General features: G+C 36.1%; 1 protein-coding gene across 2 annotated transcripts in view; it reads right to left on the reverse strand.

Moving 5' to 3' along the window:
- Positions 1-25,587, reverse strand: part of Np (serine protease notopleural) — a 131,787-nt gene that overhangs the window by 8,054 nt on the left and 98,146 nt on the right. For both annotated transcript variants that reach the window (XM_069847424.1, XM_069847423.1), the window contains exons 4-6: positions 23,966-24,055; positions 14,115-14,360; positions 1,642-1,718 (exon numbers count right to left, since the gene is read on the reverse strand). In XM_069847424.1, coding sequence (XP_069703525.1) covers positions 1,642-1,718; positions 14,115-14,360; positions 23,966-24,055 — 413 coding nt within the window. The remainder of the gene's footprint in view (positions 1-1,641; positions 1,719-14,114; positions 14,361-23,965; positions 24,056-25,587) is intronic.

Consider the following 25,587-nt stretch of genomic DNA (forward strand, 5'->3'; position numbering starts at 1 on the left):
ATTACACTTGCAGTAATAAGAAGTATATGGGAGGATGATAGTAGCAAGAAAAATTTCAGAGGATAATGACAGTAGCAAGAAGAAACTACATTAGCTGTAGTAAGAAGGTACATGGGAGGATGGTAGTATTAAGAGAATCCGTAGGAGAATACCAGTAGGAAGGAACTTCAGAGGAGGATGGTAGTAATGAGAAACTAAACACAAAATGTCAGTAGGAAGAAACTACACTTGCAGAAATTAAATTACAAGGCAGGATGGTAGTAGTAAGAAAAACTTCAGAGGATAATGCCAGCAGCAAGAAACTTCAGAAAAGGATGCAGTAACGAGAAACTAAACATAAAATGGTAGTAGGTCCTAAGAAGAAACTATACTAGCGGTATTAAGAAGATAATGGGAGAATGGTAGTAGCAAGAGACTTCAGAAGAGGAAAGCAGTAGCAAAAAAAACCTTAATGTAGAATGTTAGTAACGAGAAACTAGACACAAAATGTCAGTAGGAAGAAACTACATTTGCAGAATATGAAATTACATGGGAGGCTGGTAGTAGTAAGAAAAGTTTCAGAGAATAATGGTAGCAGCAAAGAACCTTAGAGGATGATGACAGTAAATAAAAATTAAACACAAAATGACAAGAAGAAACTACACTAGTGGTAATAAGAAGGTATATAGGAGGATGGTATTAAAAAGAGACTTCAGGTGAAGTTGGAAGTAGCAAGATACCTCAGAAGTAGATGGCAGTAACAAGAAACTAAACACAGAATGTCAGTAAGAAGGAACTACACTTGCAGAATATGAAAGTACATGGGAGGATGGTAGTAGCAAGAAACCTCAGAGGTGGATGGCAGTAACAAGAAACTAAACACAGAATGTCAGTAAGAAGAAACTACACTTGCAGAATATGAAAGTACATAGGAGGATGGTAGTAGCAAGAAACCTCAGAGGTGGATGGCAGTAACAAGAAACTAAACACAGAATGTCAGTAAGAAGAAACTACCCTTGCAGAATATGAAAGTACATGGGAGGATGGTAGTAGCAAGAAACCTCAGAGGTGGATGGCAGTAACAAGAAACTAAATACAGAATGTCAGTAAGAAGAAACTACCCTTGCAGAATATGAAAGTACATGGGAGGATGGTAGTAGCAAGAAACCACAGAGGTGGATGGCAGTTACAAGAAACTAAACACAGAATATCAGTAAGAAAGAATTACACTTGCAGAATACGAAAGTACATGGGAGGATAGAAGTAGCAAGAAACCTCAGAGGTGGATGGCAGTAACAAGAAACTAAACACAATGTCAGTAGAAGGAAACTACACTTGCAGTGATAAGAAAGTACAAAAAAATTGTTATTAGCAAGGAACTTTAGAAAAGAATGGCAGTAATATAAAACTACAGTTCATGGTGGCAACTGAAGACAACTGAGAGATTGAAAGTACGCAGAAAATATGGTGTAGAATGGCAATAGCGGAAGACTATAGAGGACGCCAACAAACTGGAACAAGAGCATGACAGTAAGAAGAATCTGCAGAGAAGAATCACAGTAACAAGAAACTGAGGGGAGGATGGCAGCAACAAGAAACTACAAGGGAGGATGTAGTAGCAAGAAACAACAGGGAAGCATGGTGCATGCTCCAGATACGTACCTGCCAGGGCCACTTGCCAAAGGTAGATTTCTCGCCACCCACGATACGGGACTCCGGGAACAGGCGCCGGCCGCACACTGAAAGCACGAGAAGGGTCATGTTGAAGAGCGCCATGGCTAAGCCGCAACGCCGGCCGCCGACAAGTGAGTGTGGAATCCTTGCCATTGGCCTCAGTGGTACACTGACCGGCTGCACCACTCCCCGTTAGCGTGACGTTCAACAATCACAACATCTAATTACAAGTGCCATTATGTTGTCCGCAGCTATTCTATTGTAGACAGTGAAAGAAAAGCCTTAATCCTCGTATGTAAGGATTTGTAATTATGAAGGTACAGGGTCTACATATTACTTGCTTTGAAACCATTCTATTATAGACAATTTAGTGAATATCTTTTTCTTTTTTGCTTGGTTATTTAACGACGCTATATCAACTACTAGGTTATTTATCGTCGATAGGATTGGTGATAGAGAGATGATATTTGGCGAGATGAGGCCGAGGATTCGCCATACATTACCTGACATTCGCCTTATGGTTGGGGAAAGCCTCAGTAAGAACCCAATCAGGTAATCAGCTCAAGCGGGAATCGAACCCACGCCCGAGCGCAGCTTCGGGTGAATATCTTAAATCCTGATCTGCAATAAATAATTTAATTCTTTTCATTCGTTTATTTTACAACGCTTTATCACCTGCGATATTTATCCAGCGTCTGAATGAAATGAATGTGAGAGCCCTAATGCAAGCAAAATTAGTCCAGAGTACAGCGCCCAAAATTACCCCAGCATTTGCTTTTACTTAGTTTAGGGAAAAACAAAGTAAATTTCTTTCAATTGTTACTCCGATTGTGTATTCAGAAAATGTCAGTTTCATGTATGATGAAGTATACCTGATGTTCCGTCTAGCCTGCAAAACATAAGGGATAACCGGTTGAAATTCTAACATTCTATCGGATGCTCAACCTTGTATGTACAGTATGTGCAAGTATTTATTCACACTGCAATGGGTATATACCCGGTGGCAGTGGTAACTAATTACACTCAATAATGACAATAATAAACTTATCAATTAAAAATATAGTTAATAATAATACTAATAATTAATACAAATAATTAATACTAACAATACTTTATAATAATAATAATAATAATAATAATAATAATAATAACAGGGAACACCCTAAATTAAATGAAGCACGATCACTTAAAATAACATTTAAAATAAATCTAATGTATCTTAAACCTAAGTTCGAACTAAAAGCCACGACTATGATATGTTCATATCTGCACAAGTACCTTTCAACATTACACTCATTTCGCTGTCAACTCACTCACTGCACTGGAACTACGACACATTTCACTGATTCTATCCTGATTTCATTAACACTTAAAAAACATTTCACTGTTCAAATACTTTGCACTGCCACTATAAACTATAAAGCTTCACTGACAGGAACACGTTTCACTGACACAACACACTTCACTGACAAAACACACTTCACTGACACAGCATAATTCCTCACTGATTGAACACTTCAATAACAAAATATCATTTACAGCCTTTAAATTACCGTATATTAGTAAAGTCCTTAAGCCTATTTTTAAATACATTTTTGGTTGTTGGTAAAGCCTTTAGTAACTCTGCAGGTAAAGTATTCCAGTCCCTGATAGTACGATTGAGAAAAGAAAACTTTCCAGTGTCCGTCCTCTGCCTTCTTTCCCTCAATTTATATGAGTGGTCGTTCCTTGAAGAGTAATTTGGCGGCTGCAACCTATTTTTTATTTCTCTCCAGGCAGGCTCACCTCTGTATGTTTTGAACAGTGCGCATAATCGAATTCGCGTTCTCCTGTCCGTGAGTGTGTCCCATTTTAATAGTGAATTTTTCCGACAACACTTAAGAGCCCGTTTTTTAATCTTTTCTATTGTCTTAATATGTTCTAATCTGTAAGGATCCCAACATGCAGCACCATATTCCATTACTGGACGTACTAGTGATTTATATGCAATCTCTTTGGATTTATCAGAGCCTTTTCTTAGTACCCTTGACGGATGTTCTCTGACCGATCGAATCTAAACCGGTTATAAGCCCTATTCTGCAGCTCTCTAAGAGGAATATCCTGTATATGCCATGAAGGCGCTTGTAGACATGGAGGTAGAGCTCCAAGCTTTCTTGCATTCGGCGGTAGAATGTGCTGCACCGGGCGCACTCAAATTGCGTGAGAGATCAGTTCATGTCAGAAAAGTAAACATTGAATTGCATTCGGGGATTTCTGAACACACACTCGATTTGCATGCGCGCGATCAGGTATTGTGGCTGCTAGTGTACGTACACAAGTTAAGAAGTCAACTGTGTCTGTTCATTCGAAGCTTTGCATATAACAATTTCTGAACTGTCACCAAATGAAAACCGAAAAGAATGTCGATTTCACCTGGGACAATTTTTTTGGAGAAATATTCACGATATTGGTCTCAGTACAATGTACAAACAAAAGGACTCCGAAATCAGTAAGTTTTTAAGCTCTTCTTCGGAATATCGTTCCTAAACCTCAACCAAGTAGAAGATTGCTTCCCCGACGACATAATGGCCATAAACCTAAATGACAGACGAGTGGATGATTCTTGTCATTTTATTTCACTAAATTATATCATGCACGACAGTACGTTTCCACCAATCTTATGGGCCGAGTTCTCCTCATCTTCAATGAGTACAATCAACGTATGTGAATCTTTCCATTTTCATTTGAACAGTTTGTTTTACTCTTACCATCCAAGCAGTTACAAGTTAGATACTTTGTAGATACTTTAAAAGGTATTCAAGCAGAAACATATAGGCCTATAAAAGTGCTTTCGGAATCAGGCTTGAAAGAGCAGAAACCCGCCGAATAGAAAATGCAATTTCAAATATAATGATAGAAAACTGTGAAATAACGACATTCCAGTTCCTAAAAAGGTATGTTACCGGTTTTTGCCAAAAACTTAAAATTACATTTTTATTCATAGCAGTTTTACTTAAAATCACATTTTTTTTACCATATCAATATAATGCAGCATTTTTTTTTTTTACAATTTTCAATATAATAACGGAATTACAAAACTGTGAAATAACGATATTATATACCAATATATGTAGCATTTTTAACGATACCACTTTCAGCTTCGAGAAACTGCAACTGTCAATCCTAAGTCTGAAAAATTGGAAGAAAATGCTGTTCTTAAATTTATACCTACGAACGTGACGGCACGCAATTCTGATACCTCTTAGTACACTGTGGCATGCAATTCGGTTTTTTTCTTTTTTTCGCACGCAATTCAGGTTCGCCGGCTGCACCACGCTCCGATCACCTTTAACCTCCAGGAAATCCCCGGTACTCAATTTGATAAGAGACTGAGTGAACCTTGGGACCGTCCTGGAAGTTTTGGCAACGAGAAAATCCTGTTACTACTCAGGATTGGATTTAGGAATCTTTCATTAGCCAGCTGCTTTACCAACTGAGCTACCGGCCGCTTAGTAAGTGTTATACTGATGAATTTAAGCACAGAAGCGAACGCCTCACAATTATTAGTTATGGAAATATCGTAGTTTGCATGTCAATCAAACGGGACATATTGTCGAAAAACATGAAAAATAGTTGTTTGTCTATTCTACTGCAGTTCGCATGATGATATAATTCTGCATAGTGATATTTAGATCCAGGATTGATTAAAACTACATTCCCTTGATGAAATACTAAATGCCTCCTTTAACTTAAAGGTAAAATTACGAGTTACGAGTAGAATTTCGCAATGACTGCCAATCACCGAGATTCCGGTTAACACGGAGTTGAACGACGTCGAGGTCTTGAATTAAGAGACGTAACAGCCTTATTAAAATGCAAGGACACCATACATTTACGATTTTGTGTGATTGTAGTGAATTTATTGAAATTGAAATTTATAAATTGCATAAACATATTTAAAATGTCCAGTTTACACACAAAAGAGCAAATACTCTTGCTTGGGGCAGTTCCCGTTACATAATATAATACTATAAATTAAGTGATGTAATTAAATCATTGTAAACAGAAACTGAAAAAATGCACTAGCAAAAAAAAAAAAGGATAAGGAAAAATATCTATACCAAAATAATTATCTATAATACAAGTTCGTAAAGGTTTTCTTTCTTGATACAAGTATAAAGTCTATGAAACGAGGTGAAGCCAAGTTTTACAAACACATGAGGGCCAAAAAGATAACTTTACGAAAGCATACCATACAATGTTTTTTCTACGATAGCACAAGTTTACATCAAATATAAATATTTTAAGTTTGAGAGGTTATTCACGATTTCACGCCGTCTAAACTCAGAACCATTAAGAATTACAGCCTGTTTTATTCATGATCACAATTTCATGACTGTCTAAACTAGCATATAATCAACAAAGCGGTTATGAGAAGTTGAATGTTAAATCTTGTTGCAATGAGTACTACAGATATAACTTCAGAATAATACGGGCTAAAATGTAAATATGAATGTTAAATTTGTGACTTTTTTGTGTTACTGTAATATTTAAGTAATGAAACATCGAGGTAATGCATTAATTTTTACTGAATGAAGTTTGTACATTGAATATTGCATTTTATTTGGGAGTGCGTAAAATAAATAGCAGTGCGTAAAGTGATTACTTACTTTTTTACTCACTACTGTGTTAAAGGCTCACTTTACGCACTGACAACAGTGAGTAAAATGCAACTTTACACGCTATCGTAGAAAAAAGTGAAATAATGTACAGGTTCAATTTAAACGAATATAATATTATTTCAATTCTCTTACTCAAATGTTATTATTAAGGTTACTTAATTGTGAATTTATTTTAATAAATTGATTGTACAATCTTGGTCCATATGGGCTTGGATGTTTGTAGGTTATGATATGCATGAAATAAATTACATGTTGCATTATTACTAGTTACGTATTTAATTTGCGTCCTTTATGCTATGATGCGAGCCGCATCAGCCCACTTCCACTAAGAAGCAATAGTAATTGCGAGTTACATCCATGCGGTTGGCTAAGGTGCAAGATGCGTGTAGAGTATTACAGAATTTTTTTTTTTTTTCGAATAGGTGTTCACTTAAATGTTCCACGATAAAATTATTCCAGATAATAATATTAGATACGCAAGTATATATAATATTACAGGCTAGGTTAGGTTAGGTTAGGTTAGGTTAGGTTAGGTTAGGTAGGAAATTACAATACGTGTTAATTTTTTTATTTAATTTTCAACCTTCATTTTATTTAAAAAACTACAAAGAGATAACTACGTAAATCATTCCTTATCTGTTCTTTAAATATTTGAGTAAAAATTACAATACAGGTAATACTCATCGAGTAAAACAGTATTTATTTGGGACTAATATCGTATTAGAAATTTTTTTTGTACTTTATCCAAGGAATAAGCTGTTAAAATCTACACATTTATATTACTTCCAATCTGCATATCACCACCGACGCTTGGAAAATGAACATGCAACACGAAATTGAATCGCTATCGGTAAGAGTGGAGACTGTTTTAGTCCCTAATGTGAAAAAACAATAACCGCGAGTTAACAGCTAACAGGGCTTGGTGCTGAAGTCCAGTTTTTATGAAGTGAACATCTCACGCAGAAGCAAAACAAAAGCGCGACTTACACGGAATCACACGCCACTGTGAACACATCAACATGTTCTTAAAATCCCCCGGCAGAGCTCGTCACTCTGAAACGAAGACAATGAACCCAAACAGCTACTTCTGGCACCTAGTGAATTATCTTGTTCCTTGCAGAGGTTACGAGTTAAATACTGTTCGAGTGAATACTTTCTTTTCATCTTACGTGTGAATGAGTGATCGGGATGAAAACGTAAGGTAAAGGTTGAATATTAGGCACAGTGGCGTTATTTCCCGCAATTAGTCTTTCTGCTACCTCTGATCGAGGTTCTGGCTGATATGTACATCTGTCAGGCAATACATCTCACTTGGCGATATGTGTCAGAGGAAGAACTATTGTTTAAATGCTTCTGAAACTTGATTAATATATTTCAGTATTATTTGTATTTATCCTGGTAATAATGAACGGTTTTGACTCGTAGACATTTTGTTTTTCAGCATTAACTTCCCATGATTGTATGAGAAGATTCGAAGAGAACGGCAGTTACGTAGACCTTCGGCCCCCCTACTACCATTAATGCATAACACAATGTCAATACGGCGGTTGCTGTCGTCTGCGATACATCGAACTTTTCTGTTGATTTTCGAGTTCGTCATTTTTTTCTGGTTATTATATGCTTATTTAAGTTGTGTTAACTCTCGCTAGTGGTTTTATATTTTATTTTATCCGTCTTAGTATTTATTTTATTGTTATAAATATTTTTGTTTTATTATTATTATTATTATTATTATTATTATTATTATTATTATTATTACTATTATTTCTAACATCAAGTTTATTATTGATCTCTTTAAAATTTATGTAGACTACTGGACTGTACCCGAGCACGGCATATGCTCATTTCGGGTATATATTCATATGTATCATTTCAAATGTAAATTGTGAATAAATTTGAATTTGAATTTGAATTTGAATCTGAAGTCTGATTATGCAATATGTAGCTAATCGGCGATGTATGCATTGGAGGAGGAAAGGAAATGGCCACCCTACCCCATTATCTTCTGGCCTAGTTGCCTCATGAGTGATGCTTTTTCGATGTTACTTATGAGGTTCAAACCTGTCTTTGGAAAGTTGACTAAACAACAACTATCTTTGTCGATCCCAAGTGAACACACCAAGTCGTCTCTTTCTTCTATCCTGCAAAGTAATATCAGTTTTGATTACTAGTAAGGGTAAGAAATCGAAATAAAATTCATTAGCTGGAGAAATCTCGAAGAGTTTCCTAGTCCACTGCTGTGGAGTAATGGTTAGCATGTCTAACAACGAAACGAGTGAGCCCGGGTTCAAATCCTTGTTGGGACAAGTTACCTGGTTGAGGTTTTTTCCGAAGTTTCCTCTCAACCAATTCAAGCAGAATTGCTGGGTAACTTTTCGGTACTGGACGTCGGAATCATTTCGCCTTCATAATTACACTTTCCCTCTTTAATCACCTCCGTTTCTTTCCTAGGTTTCGGCCTTGCTCCGATGTAAAGTCGGCTGCGGTCTGCCACCGAACTTGGACCCCGTGGATATATTGTCGTTCCTTGTTGGTGGTAGTGCTATGTACCGTGGGCTCTTCACTGGTCTCGTGGTAAAGTATGGTTCAGAATAAACCGGGAACGGAAACGACAACGAGAACGAGGACGGAAATATTGTTAAAATAAATATATTTAAATGTGAGCATTAATTGTGAATGCTCACATTTAAATACATTTCTTTTAACAATGTTTCCGTCCCCGTTCTCGTTGTCGTTTCCGTTCCCGGTTTATTGTGAACCAGCTTTAACTCGTAGGACCGGGAATGAGGGACCGCGGTAAGGCCTACGAAGAATGATAAGGGATCATGTAGGCAGTAAGGGAGTTCGGACGCGACGCCCAGGGGAATCTGTAGCGCAGGATACGGTAGAGAATGCACACAATTCCATCCCGAGCAGTACAATGGGCCCATCCGAGCGGCCTGAGTGCGAGGACAGTCCCAGTCCGCGCCCTTCCCTGAAGGGAGACTAATAGATAATAATAGAGAGGGACATCGACGTAGCTCAGTCGGCTAAGGATCTTGCCTGCCGATCCGGAGTTGCATTTGGGTTGGGTTCGATTCCCGAATTACCTGGTTGAGTTTTTTTCCAATCGTAAGGCAAATGTCAGGTAATCTATGGCGAATCCTCGGTCTCATCTCGCTAAATATCATTCGCTATCACCAATTCCATCGACACTAAATAACCTCGTAGTTGATACAGCGTCGTTATATAGTAAAGTAAAAAATAAATAAAAAAATAAAAAACAATAGACAGGCTCTACTAGGGACTGCAGGGACTACGGCGATGTCACTGAAAGAACTTTTTATGTACCATCATTCTCACCATCATCCTAAAGAGGAGGTCGAGCTCTAGCGATACGTCCATCTGAGTGAACTTTTACGCTGATCCATCTTACACCAGTTAACTACGCAGTGGTCCGCAGAATATTCAGGTTCCGTGCAGGCTACCCCACTCGTCCCTCATCCGCGTATCGTCAGTCGGCGACAGGGGATTAGTATGGAAGAATTGATGACGCCTAACGTTGAGAAGGATCCAAGAATCCAAACTGTCACTTCATCACTTAAAGATCAGACACCATATGCTTGACAGTTCTTAAATGTACTACAAGTGTAGCATATAATCACAGTAACAACTTCGGTCCAAGGCTTTATAACATGATAATAGATAAATTCCCAAACATACAATTTGCTAATGCTCCTTATTTCAAAAAGTCTATTAAAAATTGCTGTTGACTTCAAACAATTATTGTATGTACAATAAGAGGATTATTATCACAAAGATTTTGATTCCCATATATTATATTTTTAATCTACGAATTATAGAAACCAAAACAGATAAACCCATAGCACCCTCACAAACAGAAAATGTTAAAAAAACTATTCAGAAAAAAATTTAAAGTTTAATTACTGTGACATGTGTTTTTTCTTCTTTTTTCTTTTATTACTTTTTACTCTGTTATTTAATAAAATGTCTTAACATTAACTTATGTGGAATGTCCCCTGAGCACGAGTATGTATCTTTTTCTGGGGGCGCTAGAGAGTTTTTATATAAACAATCAATATGTATCTTTGTTCTGGCAATAAAATATTATTATTATTATTATTATTATTATTATTATTATTATTATTATTATTATTATTATTATTATTATTATTATTATTCGCCACTAGTGTCACGAGGCCGCAGATTCTTCAATGAAAAATTCCAGGCCTTACCTGGACTCGAACCCTGAACGCCTACAAGACAAGCTGATAGTCTAAGCCGCTCAGTCACCGCAGGTGTAAGCTTCTTGGGTAACTACACAGTGTCATATAACATCCATGCTTAAAGTAAATAATTTCACATCAGAAATCAAGTGTATAATAAAGGTTAGTAGAAAACATTCCACATTTACTCAAGTGTATGGCCGCGTCTATGGCTACAGTGCTAGCGTGCTGCCCTTCCATATGTGCGGCCCGGGTTCAATCCCGGACCAGATTGTGATGAAATTTGTGGTGATTAAATCAGACGTTGCAGAGGGTTTTTCTCGGGGTACTACCGTTTCCCTCTATCATTCCACCAACACTCTCCACTCCCCTCATTTCATCTATCATCCGCAATGGTAAAAATAGGTTGGGATGAAGTCGTGGGGGTAGTACCGGTATCCGATGCTGATAAAGGAAGGGCTTGTGGTCCCTAGGATTCATTAGACTACTCGTATGCGGACGGGACCTGGCTCTATCAGGAGCTGAGGCAGGATGACGACCTGTCAGCGTCGGGTCCACGAATTCCACCCAGACCACCTATCGGACTTGGGCAAATAAGGGCGCACAATGGGACAAACAGTGCCTCCGTCCTGGTCCAGCCCACGTAAAAGCCAAGCCAAGCGAAGTCTCATATGTTTGTGCAAGAACTCCAAACTCTAGTTTTATTTGTTTTTTTTTTTACTTCAATGCTAATTTTTTACTTAATTCTTATTTACTTACTTGTTGCTAATAAATGTATTTAATACTTATTCATTGATGTATACATTTATGTTGTTTATTTTTTAACTATTTATATTTACTTATTAAATTACATTTATTTACTTATTCACTCGGTCGTTCGGTTGGTCGGTCGTTTGTTCGTTCGTTGATTCATTCATTTACTTATTTATTTGTTTATTTGTCTGTTTATTTATTTATTTGTTTGTCTGTTTATTTATCTGTCTGTTTACTCGTTTACTCAATCATTTATTTACTTACTTACTTACTTACTCATTTATTTATTTATTTATTTATTTATTTATTTATTTATTTATTTATTTATTTATTTATTTATTTATTTATTTATTTGTTTGTTTGTTTGTTTGTTTGTTTGTTTGTTTGTTTGTTTGTTTGTTTGTTTGTTTGTTTGTTTGTTTGTTTGTTTGTTTGTTTGTTTGTTTGTTTGTTTGTTTGTTTGTTTATTTATTTATTTATTTATTTATTTATTTATTTATTTATTTATTTATTTATTTATTTATTTGTATTTTCATTACCATCAACAACTTCCAAATTCAGGATCATTTGACAAGTGGAAATTAATCATAACTAGGTTATCTCTGACTTGCACAGAAATGCGGAAGAGAACACAGACTAAATACCTATCCTTAGGACAGGCGAATAAATTTCTACTCTCTTGCTGAGAAATAGAAGTAACTCTGCATTTTGTTTTTTTTTTTTTAGTTGGTTATTTAACGACGCTGTATCAACTATTAGGTTATTTAGCGTCGATGGAATTGGTGATAGCGAGATGGAATTTGGCGCGATGAGGCCGAAGAATTCACCATAGTTTACCTTACGGTTGGGGAAAACCTCGGAAAAAATTCAATCAGGTAATCAGCCCAAGCGGGAATCGAACCCACGCCCAAGCGAAACTTCGGATCAGCACGCAAGCGTCTCAGTCGACCGAGCCGGTGGCCAATTCGGATTGTTAAATATTATGATAATGTGATGATGATTGGATGAAAATCGGGGTTAGTAATCACTTCTATTTTTAGTTACTTATCTGGCATTTTGCCTTAGGAAAAAATCTCAGTCAGATTCACCAATTATGTTCACTGGTTATGGACAACTCTGCGCTTGGTTTGACCGACGATAGTGCAATCACAATGGGTGCCGTGATCTTAGAGATACTCTGCCATCTGGCGGTCAGCCTTGCAACCAAGAGCTGAGGTCAATGCTACTAGACCCGGGTTCGATGCAGCTGCAGTGCTTCCAAGACGGCTGGAGCGCGACGCAAATATCGGCAATTTATAATATGGATACTGTTTGGACATGTGCAGAGAGAGAGAGAGAGGGAGGTAAAGCAGCACGAGAAGCTCACGGGTCAGCATCCACACACATTTATACGCGCGCCGTGGCAACCCATCCATTCACAACGACAATCCGTGGCAACCCATTCATGCACAACTTGCTAGCCCCGGACTCTATTTACAACCACTTGCTCTGGCTAAAGGCCGAATTACAATCACAAGCCCTGAAAACGTTTCCATTTACAACTACTTGCTCTGGTAAACCGTCGAATTACAATCACTAATCCTGGAAACCTCTCCATTTACAACCACTTGCTCTGGCACATCATCCAATTATGTAGGCTGCAATTACTAGCCCTGGAAACTCTCAATTTACAACCAGTTGCTCTGGAAAACCGTCCAATTACAATCAATATCCCTGGCAATTTCTCCACTTACAACACTACTCTGGCAAACCGTCCAATTACAATCACTACCCCTGGCAATCTCTCCATTTACAATCACTAATTGCTCTAGCAAATCGTCTATTTACAATCACTAGCACTGGCAACCTTCCCATTCACACCCACTTGCTCTAGCAAACCGTCCAATCACAGCCAATAGCCTCGGCAACCTCTCCATTCACAATCATTTGTCCTGCAAACCCGTCTATTCACAACCTCTCCAGTCACACCCACTTGCTCTGACAACCCGTCTAATTACAACAATTATCTCTGGCAACCTCTCCATTCACAACCACTTATCCTGGTAATCCGTCCACCATTTACAATCATTAGCTCTGGTGACCCGTTCATTTATAACCACTAGCCCTGGCAACCCGTCCATTAAAAACCATTTGGCCTGGCAACCCATTTATTCACAACTTGTATCATAACATGTAAACCAAAATTTAAATAAACTTTGAGTAAATATAAAAATTTGAATAAACCTTGCTATCTTGACAACTCTTTCATTCAGAATCACTTCCGTGACAACTCGTTCACTTACAACCACTCCACTGACAACTCGTCCACTCACTGACAGCCATTTACTTGGCAACCCATCCACTCACTCCTCTAGCAACCTGTCCACTCACAGACAACCACTTCTTTGACAACTCATCCACTTACAACCACTCCTATGACAACATGTCCACTCATAAACAGCCATTCACTTGGCAATCCGTTCACACATAGGCATTCCCTTGATAACCGTCCACTCACAATTACTTTCATGGTAACCCGTCCACTCACAATCACTTTTGTGACAACACGTGCGGCAACCCATCCACTCAACTTCACACTTCGTGGTAACCTGTTCACTCACAAGCGCTTGTCGTGACAACTCGTTCATTCACAATAACTATCCATCTGTAACTAATTACTACAACAACCCGTCCAGTCGCAACTACTTTCAAGTCTATTCATAACCAATTGCCATTGTAACTCATCTACCACAACCCCTTGAGTGGCAACTTGTCCTCTCAGAATTACTTCATCTTAAAACCGCCCATCACAACGACTTGCCATGATAACCCATCGACTCACCTTGTCTGAAGTCTGTCATGTTGAGGTCTATCTCATCGGTGCCCGTGCTCGCTACCTCTGGTGGCGACGACGTAGCTGTTGTCGTCATAGTTGTTGTAGTTGTTATTAGCGGTAGTTGTGTCATTGTTGTTGGTGTTGTCGTCGTCGTCGTCGTCGTCGTCGCCGCCGCCGCCGCCGCCGCCGCTCCAACAGTAGTGGTGGTGGTGACATCTGGCGGCATGTCTGAAATCGCAGGGGTCGACGTCCCTGTCACACAAACAAATTGCCTGTGAGAAATTGCTTCATAATGGCACGAAATGCACAACTGCTGAATACAAAAGCGACACAATAGAACGTGCAACAAAATCTATTAAACGTGGTACGAACAACACGCCAAAAGAAGGCATATTTTACGGTGGCCTGTAAGTTGCATAATGTTGCTACCATAATGTCCTAAAAGTTTATATTGTAATAAAATAACAATTATTAAGTTATTATGTTATCTTTTAGAGTAAAATAAAATGTACGTTACAAAGAACACATCACAGCCATAACAAAATTACAAAACACTTCCACATATGCAGAACACATCACAAATGCTGACCACACTTACAGAGACAACAACAAAGACATGGAAATTCTACACATCCAACCAAAAAGCCAGAAATTAAACACACTAGAACAATATGAAATATACAGACACACAAAAACACACCCTAATGAAATTCTCAACACACAACTCAATTTCAGAACACACACACTCTTTGACTCCACATTACACTACTAAACACACCCCCACAAGGAAACAAAACAAGAGGCGCCAAAAACATGTAAACCAGGTACGATAGAATTTAACACGAGAAAGCCATAAAATACATAGTCCGAAGTGATACAGTGTTAAAAGTTGTGTAATCAAGATGTATAAAATATAACTCTGCCAAAATTTAAGGTTCATTTCATTAATTCATCATTAAAAAGTGGTTTCAAGTAGACAAATTATCCAAATTTAACAACATATGACTACTTAGACAAATGGGAAATAATAAATGGTCATTCGATTCATGAAAGTGAAACATAATGCGGTACAGATTGCGACCACAATATTTAAGTAAACTGTGAGATTAACTTCGGCCTCTGCAAAATATTAAGCTAACAAGGAACTCAACTTCGATTTCAGCAAAAGATTATATTAATTAATTATTGTGAGTTCAAGTTTGATCTCAGTATAAGAATAAGTTAACTTTTAGTTCAACTTCCACCTCGGCAAAAAAAAAAAAAAAAAAAAATTAAATTAACTGTGAATTCAATTTCTAACTCGGCACAAAATTAAGTTAACTGTGAGTTCAACTCCAGTCTCGATACAAGATTAAATTAAATATGAGTTCAACTTCGATCTCGGCAAAATATTAAGTTAACTATGATTTCAACTTCGACCTAGGCACAAGAGTAAGTTAATTGTAAGTTTAACTTAGATCTGGGTACACGAATAAGTTGTGAGTTTAACTTAGATCTCGCCACAAGATTAAGTTAATTGTGGCTTCAACTTCGATCTCGGCATAAGATTTAGTTAGCTGTGAGTTCAACTTCGATCTAAGCAAAATATTAAGTTAACTGTGAGTTCAAATTTGATCTCGGAACAAGAATACAGGATTAAATTAACTGAGAGTTTAACTTTGATCCCGGTACAAGATTAAGTTAATTGTTAGTTTAACTTAGATCTCGATAAAAGATTAAGTTAACTTTGAGTTCAAATTAGATTTCGGTATACAAGATTAAGGTAACTGTGAGTGTAACGCCAATCTCGGTACAAGAATAAACTAACTGTGAATTCAATTTTTAACTCGACACAAGATTAAATCAATTTCGAATCCAACTTCCATCTCGACACAAAATTAAGTTAAATACGAGTTCAATTTCAATAACACCAAGAAATCTACACAGTTTACAAAAATTTCAGATACATTGTAATAAATACAAACAATCAATATAAGGGATATTATAAAAGTTAAATTCAAAATTAAATATTCAACTAAACTCTTAAACAGAAGAGATATATAGGCCTACTGAAGACTAGTATTAATAATTGTTGATCCAAGACAATTGGCAATTTATCATAGGCAGGCTAGAAGTGAAGAGGGAGAAATGAAGTGGTGATGTGGCGAGGATGACCAGTCAGAAAATGACGAAACTCTCAGCCCATTATTTCATTGGAAAACTTAAGACAAACATGTCAGTTACAAATTCTACTTGCAGAGGCAAATTATTGTAATATAATATACCATTTCCATTTATGCGTGCAGACTCATACTTGCGTAGGAAAAAATGGTTTGATAAAGTTCAATTGAGTCTTATAAAACTATTTAAAAAATAGATAATTTATGAATTCGATAAATTCTTAAAAATAAATTTCACTTAAAATAAAGACACAACTTAATTCACAAAAAATGAGATTCAGTTTCGCAAAAGCGAACAAATATAATTTGTCGCTAGGAAAAGAAATTTTAAAATGTACATTTGTTCGGATAAAATTTCAGCACATTTGAAGGACAAAACTAAAATTCTTTCAATAATCTATTATCATAATACACTGCTCTCTTAAATTGACTGAGCATATTGGGAATTAATTCAGTAGCTTCCCCAAAATATGCAATGAAATTTTTATATAAAACATTTTTATCTCGAAAAGGTAGAAAAAACGAGAAAAATTGCTCAAACTTTTTGTTTCAAATATCTCAAAGAATGACCCCTGAAATTAATGACATTACTTACGATTCATCCTGTATAGAGTTAAAAAATGTAAAAGTCATTTTGTTCACTAGTTATTAGTAGCCTATGCACAAAGTACAAAAAAGAAAACTTCAGAAATGTTCTGATTTTCTGAGCAAATGATTTCTTTAATTCTTAGAAGGGCGATGAATAAAACCCTTTCTTCTAGACATACTCACAACCAGAAATCGTCCGGCGATCGTGGAGACTAGGAACATTCCAGCTTATGATAGGTTTCCCATTTCACATTCAAAATTCAAAATGTTCATCAAATTGTAAATTATGCTTTATTTAACGACGCTCGCAACTGCCAAGGTTATATCAGCGTCGCCGGTGTGCCTGAATGTCGTCCCACAGGAGTTCCTTTACATGCCAGTAAATCTACTGACATGAGCCTGGCTTATTTAAGCACACTTACAAAATTCTCATCAATTTTCTGTGGGCTGCTTTCTTGAAACTATTACAGTAGGCCTATTTATATCGTGTTCCACTTATTTTGGCCTGACGTAACATTTACAGTCTGCGAATGCAATAAGCTTCTGAAATGATGACAAATTGCGAGATCCTGACCTCAAGCTACCAAATTCTCTATTATATTTCCAACAACGCTGAGTAAGAGCAAATCGCGCCGACAGAGAAAAACCATTATACAGAGTAATAAATTTACAGAGAAGAAAAACGTAGTAACTCGCACGAGAATGACTTGAATGCTTGCGATTTTTTACGTTTCTAAATAAAAGCTACAACATAAATAAGTAATTAGAAACAAGTACCGTGAGACTGAACACATTATTTTGTAAATTAATGTTTTTTTGTTTAATTAAATCTTATTTGCAACAAAGTTTCAGCTATTTCAAAAGTGTCTTCACTTTTGAATAATTCTATGCATTCTGTAAACGGGTGATTTCTCAACTTGTCGTCGGCCAACACATCTCCGAGCTATACAATCTTGAATGGCAGGATTATTACAGTGAAAGTGGTATTATTCCGTCACTATTTTTATTTTCCATAAATTCTGCATTAGTTCATCTAGATTTGAACCCCAGTTACAGTCACTGACTCCTGAGAATCTGGGAGAACTGGCTGACGGCCCTGAGCCGGAACTACTTTATCTGGACATCTTCCGTGTGGCAACACCGCGACCGCTGCTCGTCTTTTGTTCCTTCTAATTTATAAATGAGGTGTACGACCTTGCTTCCTTGTTCCTGCTCTTGATCGTTTGGTTGTTGGTGTCCTCCATTTTCGTGAAAGAGAGGAAACATCGTAGAATGCTATTCGAAAGACATTTTCTTCACACTGCTTCAACGTTTTGAGGATCGAATGGCTCAGTAAGATTGCGCAATATTTTATAACTGGAACTTGGAAAATTCAGGTGGCACAAGTTTTGTTTCTGAGTCTGTACCCACACTCATCAACATCATCCTAAGGCACCAGAATTTCAAAATTGAAAGTTTTGGCCTTTTCAATAATCCTCTTCCAGACACTTCCATCTTTGGCTGCCTTCAAATTAGTCACTTTCATTTTCTCCAGGTCATCAATCACATCATCCCCCCATCTCAATTTAGGTCTGCCGACTGCTCTACTTGCTATAGGTTTCCATTTATATAACTTTTTTACCAGTCTCTAGTCACCCATCCTTATTATGTGCCCCAACCATTCTATTCTGAGTGATCTAATATAATCTATTATATTTTTATTTTTAATTACCTTATTTATTTCGCTATTAGTTTTCATTCTCTAATTATTATCTGCTTCTTTATTTGGTCCAAAAATTCTTCTGAGTACTTTCCTTTCAAGAATTAGTAAATTTTGTTTAATAATTCTGTCTTTGTGCGTTTCCAATTCACTGAGGGCAAAAGCAAGGAGATGCAATATCACCTTTAATTTTTTACTTTGCTCTAGAGTATGCCATTAGCAAAGTCCAGGATAACAGAGAGGGTTTGGAATTGAACAGGTTACATCAGCTGCTTGTCTATGCGGATGACGTGAATATGTTAGGAGAAAATCCACAAACGATTAGGGAAAACACGGGAATTTTACTGGAAGCAAGTAAAGAGATAGGTTTGGAAATAAATCCCGAAAAGACAAAGTATATGACTATATCTCGTGACCAGAATATTGTACGAAATGGAAATATAAAAATTGGAAATTTATTCTTTGAAGAGGTGGAAAAATTCAAATACCTGGGAGCAACGGTAACAAATATAAATGATACTCGGGAGGAAATTAAACACAGAATAAATATGGGAAATGCCTGTTATTATTCGGTTGAGAAGCTTTTATCATCCAATCTGCTGTCAAAAAATCTGAAAGTTAGAATTTATAAAACAGTTATATTACCGGTTGTTCTTTATGGTTGTGAAAATTGGACTCTCACTTCGAGAGAGGAACATGGGTTAAGGGTATTTGAGAATAAGGTGCTTAGGAAAATATTTGGGACTAAGAGGGATGAAGTTACAGGAGAATGGAGAAAGTTACACAACACAGAACTGCACGCATTGTATTCTTCACCTGACATAATTAGGAACATTAAATCCAGACGTTTGAGATGGGCAGGGCATATAGCACGTATGGGCGAATCCAGAAATGGATATAGAGTGTTAGTTGGGAGGCCGGAGGGAAAAAGACCTTGAGGGAGGCCGAGACGTAGATGGGAAGATAATATTAAAATGGATTTGAGGGAGGTGGGATAGGATGATAGAAAATAGATTAATCTTGCTCAGGATAGGAACCAATGGCGGGCTTATGTGAGAGCAGCAATGAACCTCCGGGTTCCTTAAAAGCCAGTATGTAAGTAAGTAATTGTTTCTTTGAGTATTTAGGTTTCGCTTACGTATGTCACGACAGGTCGAATAAGAGTTTTATATAGTCTTAGTTTTGCAGATTTGGATAAACAGGGTTTAAGCCACAGTTGCATTTGTCGCATTTTGCTACTCAACTTCTAAAAATCCAATTAAATTTCAATGTAAATGTGCAAAAATGCGACAACCACATTGGACATCAGGAATTAAGATGGTACTGGAGAAAATGAAATCAGAGATGTGTATGAACTAATCACTTCTGGAGGATCTGAATTTAAATGAAATGCTAATGCCATGGGCAATGTTCAAGAAGGTATTGGACAATAGATGTTCAGGAATGGATTTCAAAGAGTTGGTACAATTCATGTAAGATAGCAAGTTAAGTGAACAATTTCTTCTAATTGATTTATACAATTCATCGCATACTGTAAATTGTGAGCTGAGATTTAGTTGCATGAATCTTGTAAAAATTGTAGGTAATTAGAAACCGCCTTTCAGTAAAAAGAGTTAGCACTCTGCTAAAAATTAATCTTGAAGGGTCTACTCGTAAAAAAATTAAATGTTTAGAGTGCCCATAAAATAATGTCTTTTAATGTGATGTACATTCACCAGTAATTGATTCTAAACATACCTACGTCTAATGATTTATTTTCATAAGTATATCTAGAGCATGGTAAGATAGATTGAAAGTAATAAAACTCGAAGAAACAAATTACATAACTTTTCGTTTCTGCAAACCTTATTAATTTTCATTTGTGCATTTTAGCATCAATTATTTATTTTCTAGCTTAAACTCTGCTTCTAAACAATGGTAAATTGGCATTCCCATTAAAGATTCTTTCTTTAATTTCTTCCACCAATGTATTATTTCCATTTACTTCAGTACCAGGATATTTAAAGACTGAAACTGATTTAATTTGCATATTATCAATTTGTACATTTTCAGGATTCCTATTATAGTTACTATATTTTAAATAATTTGTTTTATTTTATGTACTAATAAACCAAATCGCTTACATTCTTCTTTCAATTTCCAACTGTATCCACAATTGAAGCAGTAATTTTGAATCACACCAATATATTATGATTAGACCTATTTGAAAATTCTGTCTGCACTTTGTCTTGAAATTAACTTTTTTGATAACGTAGTGGTAGATGGTACTATAATAATATGTTTTATAAACCTAAAAATATGAAATATACACACATTCAGAGGTTGGATTTTATTAAATGTTCTAGATGGACAAATTTCAGCTCCTCCGGCAGAGGTGATTTGATAATGGACTTTTTTTTTTTTTTTTTGTACACAGACCATAGTCTATCGAAAGTAAGTATTCTCTAGCTGCGCTCCAGAAACAATGTTCGTACTTTCAATAAACAATTTGTTTTCAATCTCGCATGCTGTTACAAATATATTTCCTAGTTCAGTATCTAGCTATTTCGTTGAATGAACTGCAACTGTAAGGTAAATAGAATCGCCAAGTTCTCGCAAAACAATAATTTCCCATCCAATTACCCGTTCCAGCTAGCAACCGGCATTGTTGTACGTTATAAGAACGGGAAAGTGCAATGATACTCGCTGTCCATGCCACAACAGCTAACTTCCATCGTTGCTTTATAACTTATTTCTTCTTGAAATCCAGAATGGAATTAACTACATGATTTCTGCTACAAATTCACAGGCCGCTTGTGCTGGCCCTATCGAAAATATTCGGTTCTCTTTAGTTCCATCTCTATTAGTCGTTATCAGTTAATAATGTGCGCGTATTTCTGTAGTGGGCTGGACCTTATAACGGTACTAATATAATTTTGCTACCTTGTCCTCCAAGTTGGACACTTCCGAGATCATGACCCTTAAAAAAAAGACCCGTTTTGGGGTTAATACGGATCCACTATGCCTCTTTTCATGAGATTTAGATCATGGAGGTCGCGGCTTTTCAGCCGTCCAGAATAACACGGGCCATTCGTGTTTAAGCAGGGTTGCCTAGCTGTAATGTTAAGACTCAGTCGCTGTTAGTACACCCAGGCAAAATATTGTAGCCACGAAGAAGATTAAACGTATGGACTAAGTCGCGTGAAAAACATTATAAAAGGATCTGCACCATTATACTCACAGTATGGAAAGCCTAAAATATATGGATTTTGTAGAATAGAAAAAAAAGAGATATTTTTATTAAACTTCAGAAGATATGAAATGGTTAGTATTATTACTTTCAGGGGAAAATATGCAACTAAAAACGGATATAAGTCAGTTCCTTAAATTAGTTAATGTTCAGTGCCGTCTTCTCGGTCAATTCATTTAAAATACGAAAATTCTACGTGCATTGTTCAAAGAGAAATATCGTCTACAAACATAGAAGGTAAGACTTTTATGAAAAACGGTAGTGCCGATTAAAGGACAAAAAAAAAAATACGAATTAGAACTCGGAAATACTGGAGATAATATCAAATATACAAAAGAGTCGGCACCAACAGAAAAAAAGAACAGAGCATTGTAAAACCAAATCTAATACTACAAAATGAAAGTACAAATGAAATTTTGGACAACTTAATAATAGAAAGAGAAAGGGGCATCAGATAGAGATGAAACAATATCCGGGTCCTAGAGAGTTCATGAGGTAACGCTGACGACAACGATGCTGCTGCTTCTGCTGCTGCTGCTGCTGCTGCTGATGATGATGATGATGATGATGATGATGATGATGATGATGATGATGATGATGATGAAAATTTCCTCCACAGATATTTAACATTTTCGAATATGTCGAGATTGTGAAGAATATTTATACAAGAAATGACAGCTGTGAGTAGTATGGGATGAAGATAAATGCAAACAAGACAAAGACCATGGTTTTCGCAAGAAAAATAAAGAAGATAAACTTGCGAATTCTAAATGAGGCAATAGACCAAGTGGACAGCTTCAAATACTTGGGATGTACTATAAGCAGTAACATGAGTGCAGCCAGGAAGTCAAAAGGAAGATAGCAATGGCAAATGAAACTTTTAATAGAAAAAGGACCATTTTCTGCGGACTTCTGAAAAAATAACTAAGGAAGAGACTAGTGAAGTGCTTTGTGTGGAGTGTGGCATTGTACGGGACAGAAACGTGGACATCACGACGAAGTGAAGAGAAGCGAATAGAAGTATTTGAAATGTGGGTATGGAGAAGAATGGAGCGTGTGAAATGGACAGACAGAATAAGAAACGAAGCTGTGTTGGAAAGAGTGGCTGAAGAAAGAATGATGTTGAAACTGATCAGAAAGAATAAAAGGAATTGGTTAGGTCACTGGCTGAGAAGAAACTTTCTATTGAAGGATGCACTGGAAGGAATGGTGAACGGGAGAAGAGTTCGGAGCAGAAGAAGATATTAAATGATAGACGACATTAAGATAAGTGGATCATATGCGGAGACTAAGGGGAAGGCAGAAAATAAGAAAGAGTGGAGAAAGCTGGGTTTGCAGTGAAATACCTGCTCTTGGGCAGAACATTTATTTATGTAAGTATGTATGTACTGTATGTGTCTGTGTGCATGTGTGTATGTATGTATGTATGTATGCATGTGTGTGTATGTATGTATGTATGTATGTATGTATGTATGTATGCATGTACGTACAGTATGTATGTATGACAAGACATTCTCTTTTCACGAACATGTTCTCTTTCTAATGCTAGTTTTGATGTCCAGGCTGTTTTCTGTTGAAGTATTAAAATGTCTTCTTGTTCTTATTTCAATAAAACATTCTTAAACGTTCAATTAATATGCGTCGTAAAGTAATCACTACCTACAAATGCTGAACAGTATTAAAATTGACTGCTCCCAATAATGTTGGTATCAGCAGTATACTTCATAAATAAATATTGAAAACTACGAGTACAAAGAATATAATTAATTACATATTATAGCGATGTGAACAGACACGTAATCAGAAACAAAAACTGTTCAAAACTATAAATAATAATAATACGAGTAATAATAATAATAATAATAATAATAATAATAATAATAATTTATTATTATTATTATTATTATTATTATTATTATTATTATTATTATTATTATTATTATTATTATTATTATTATTATTGAATTTCAAAAACTCAAATAAAATTCGAACACTACTTAGAAACCAGTATCAGCAACTTAAGCTATTGTTAAAGCTTCCGTCTGTTCCTGTAACAGGAATTCTAATCGAAAATAATTAAGTGAAAGCCATATTTGCGTAAATGATAAAAGGTTGATCCCCATTCATTCTCTTCAGAATCTGATGTATGACAGAAATAAGACATGCTTTTCAACAATCTCACCTGTTTGCGCTGTGCTATCCACAGATGGCGGATGAGTAGTTATTGGTACTAGCACCCAGCCGTCAGATGTCGTGGTAATAGTGGCAGCCTCTGAGGATGAAATTACATTACGTTAGATACAGTTTCACGCAAGTTAATTATATAATACCACAACAAACATGTCTCAACCCTAAACCTTCGAGAGACTGCTTCACATCAATAAACAACTCCCAACTTTTAGCAATACAGTACCATGAGGTGCGTTCTTTCTGTCTTGACTTGCTTAAATTCAATTGGCTGGTCACACAATAAATAATTAGGTGTAATAGGAACAGAAGTGTCATTTAGGGGAGGATAGGGTATTCCTATTATCCTCTCTCCGGGATTAAGATTTAAAACTAAACAATTAAGTAGTACTACTAAAAAGTGCAATAATTGTACGTTTGATATTAAAATATTCCGCTTTTATTAACAGTTAAGAAATAAAAGAAGAGATTTGTTGGGAATAATTTAGAAAAATTTTGTGGCAGTGGCGTTTCATCCGGCGATGCCGGTATGTAAAATAGCATGACTTTCTCCGGGAGGCAAGCAGAGCTATAGGTTTCGTGTTTTTTATTTACCGTACCTAAAATAACTCTATCCTTGGTAGAGAGCTCCAGATAAACTTCATAGGCCATTTCTTGCTCAGATTGAATTTGAGGTTATTACCTCTACACTTCAAAGCGTTGTTAAATAAAATATGTACTAATACAACCAACAACTACCACCACCACCACCACTTCTACTACTTCAACCTTCAACCATTGCTACTACTTCTGCTACTACTACTACTACTACCACCACCACCACCACCACCACCACCACCAACGTACTACTACTACTACTACTACTACTACTACTACTACTGCTACTACTACTACTACTACTGCTACTACTACTACTAATAATAATAATAATAATAATAATAATAATAATAATAATAATAATAATAATAATAATACTTTTGTTGAATAAAACATCGCAAATATCATTTGTAACAAATAAGTGGCAGTGGTAACTAATTACACTCAATAATGACAATAATAAACTTATTAATTAAAAATATAGTTAATAATAATACCAATAATTAATACTAACAATAATTTATAATAATAATAATAACAATAATAATAATAATAATAATAATAATAACAATAATAATAATAATAATAATAATAATAATAATAATAATAATAATAATAATAATAATAATAGGGAATATCCTCAATTAAATGAAGCACCATCACTTAAAATAACATTTAAGGGGGTGCGCTACTGAATTTTCTAATTTCTACATTTTAAGAGATAATGTATTGACATTTTAACAGCATATTATGATCATGATTATGGATTAATCAGGAAAATTTCAATGATCTAAGTCAAGAAATAACTCTTTTAAAAAAATAAAGTTTTGGTTAGGACGTTCAAAGTTGGCAGATAGTTTGAATCTTGCTCTACAGACAGTAATGGCTCGATTAGGTGTCACCCTTGCGGAACGAGCGGTAACTCGTATATTTTGTTTGTAGTAGTAATAACTTATATTCCTACGTCATAATATTAGTAACCAAGCAACTGTTGTGGACAAATGCATTGAAACGGAAGGA

Source organism: Periplaneta americana, chromosome 15 (genome assembly GCF_040183065.1).
Source record: "Periplaneta americana isolate PAMFEO1 chromosome 15, P.americana_PAMFEO1_priV1, whole genome shotgun sequence".
Classification (NCBI taxonomy): Eukaryota; Metazoa; Arthropoda; class Insecta; order Blattodea; family Blattidae; genus Periplaneta; species Periplaneta americana.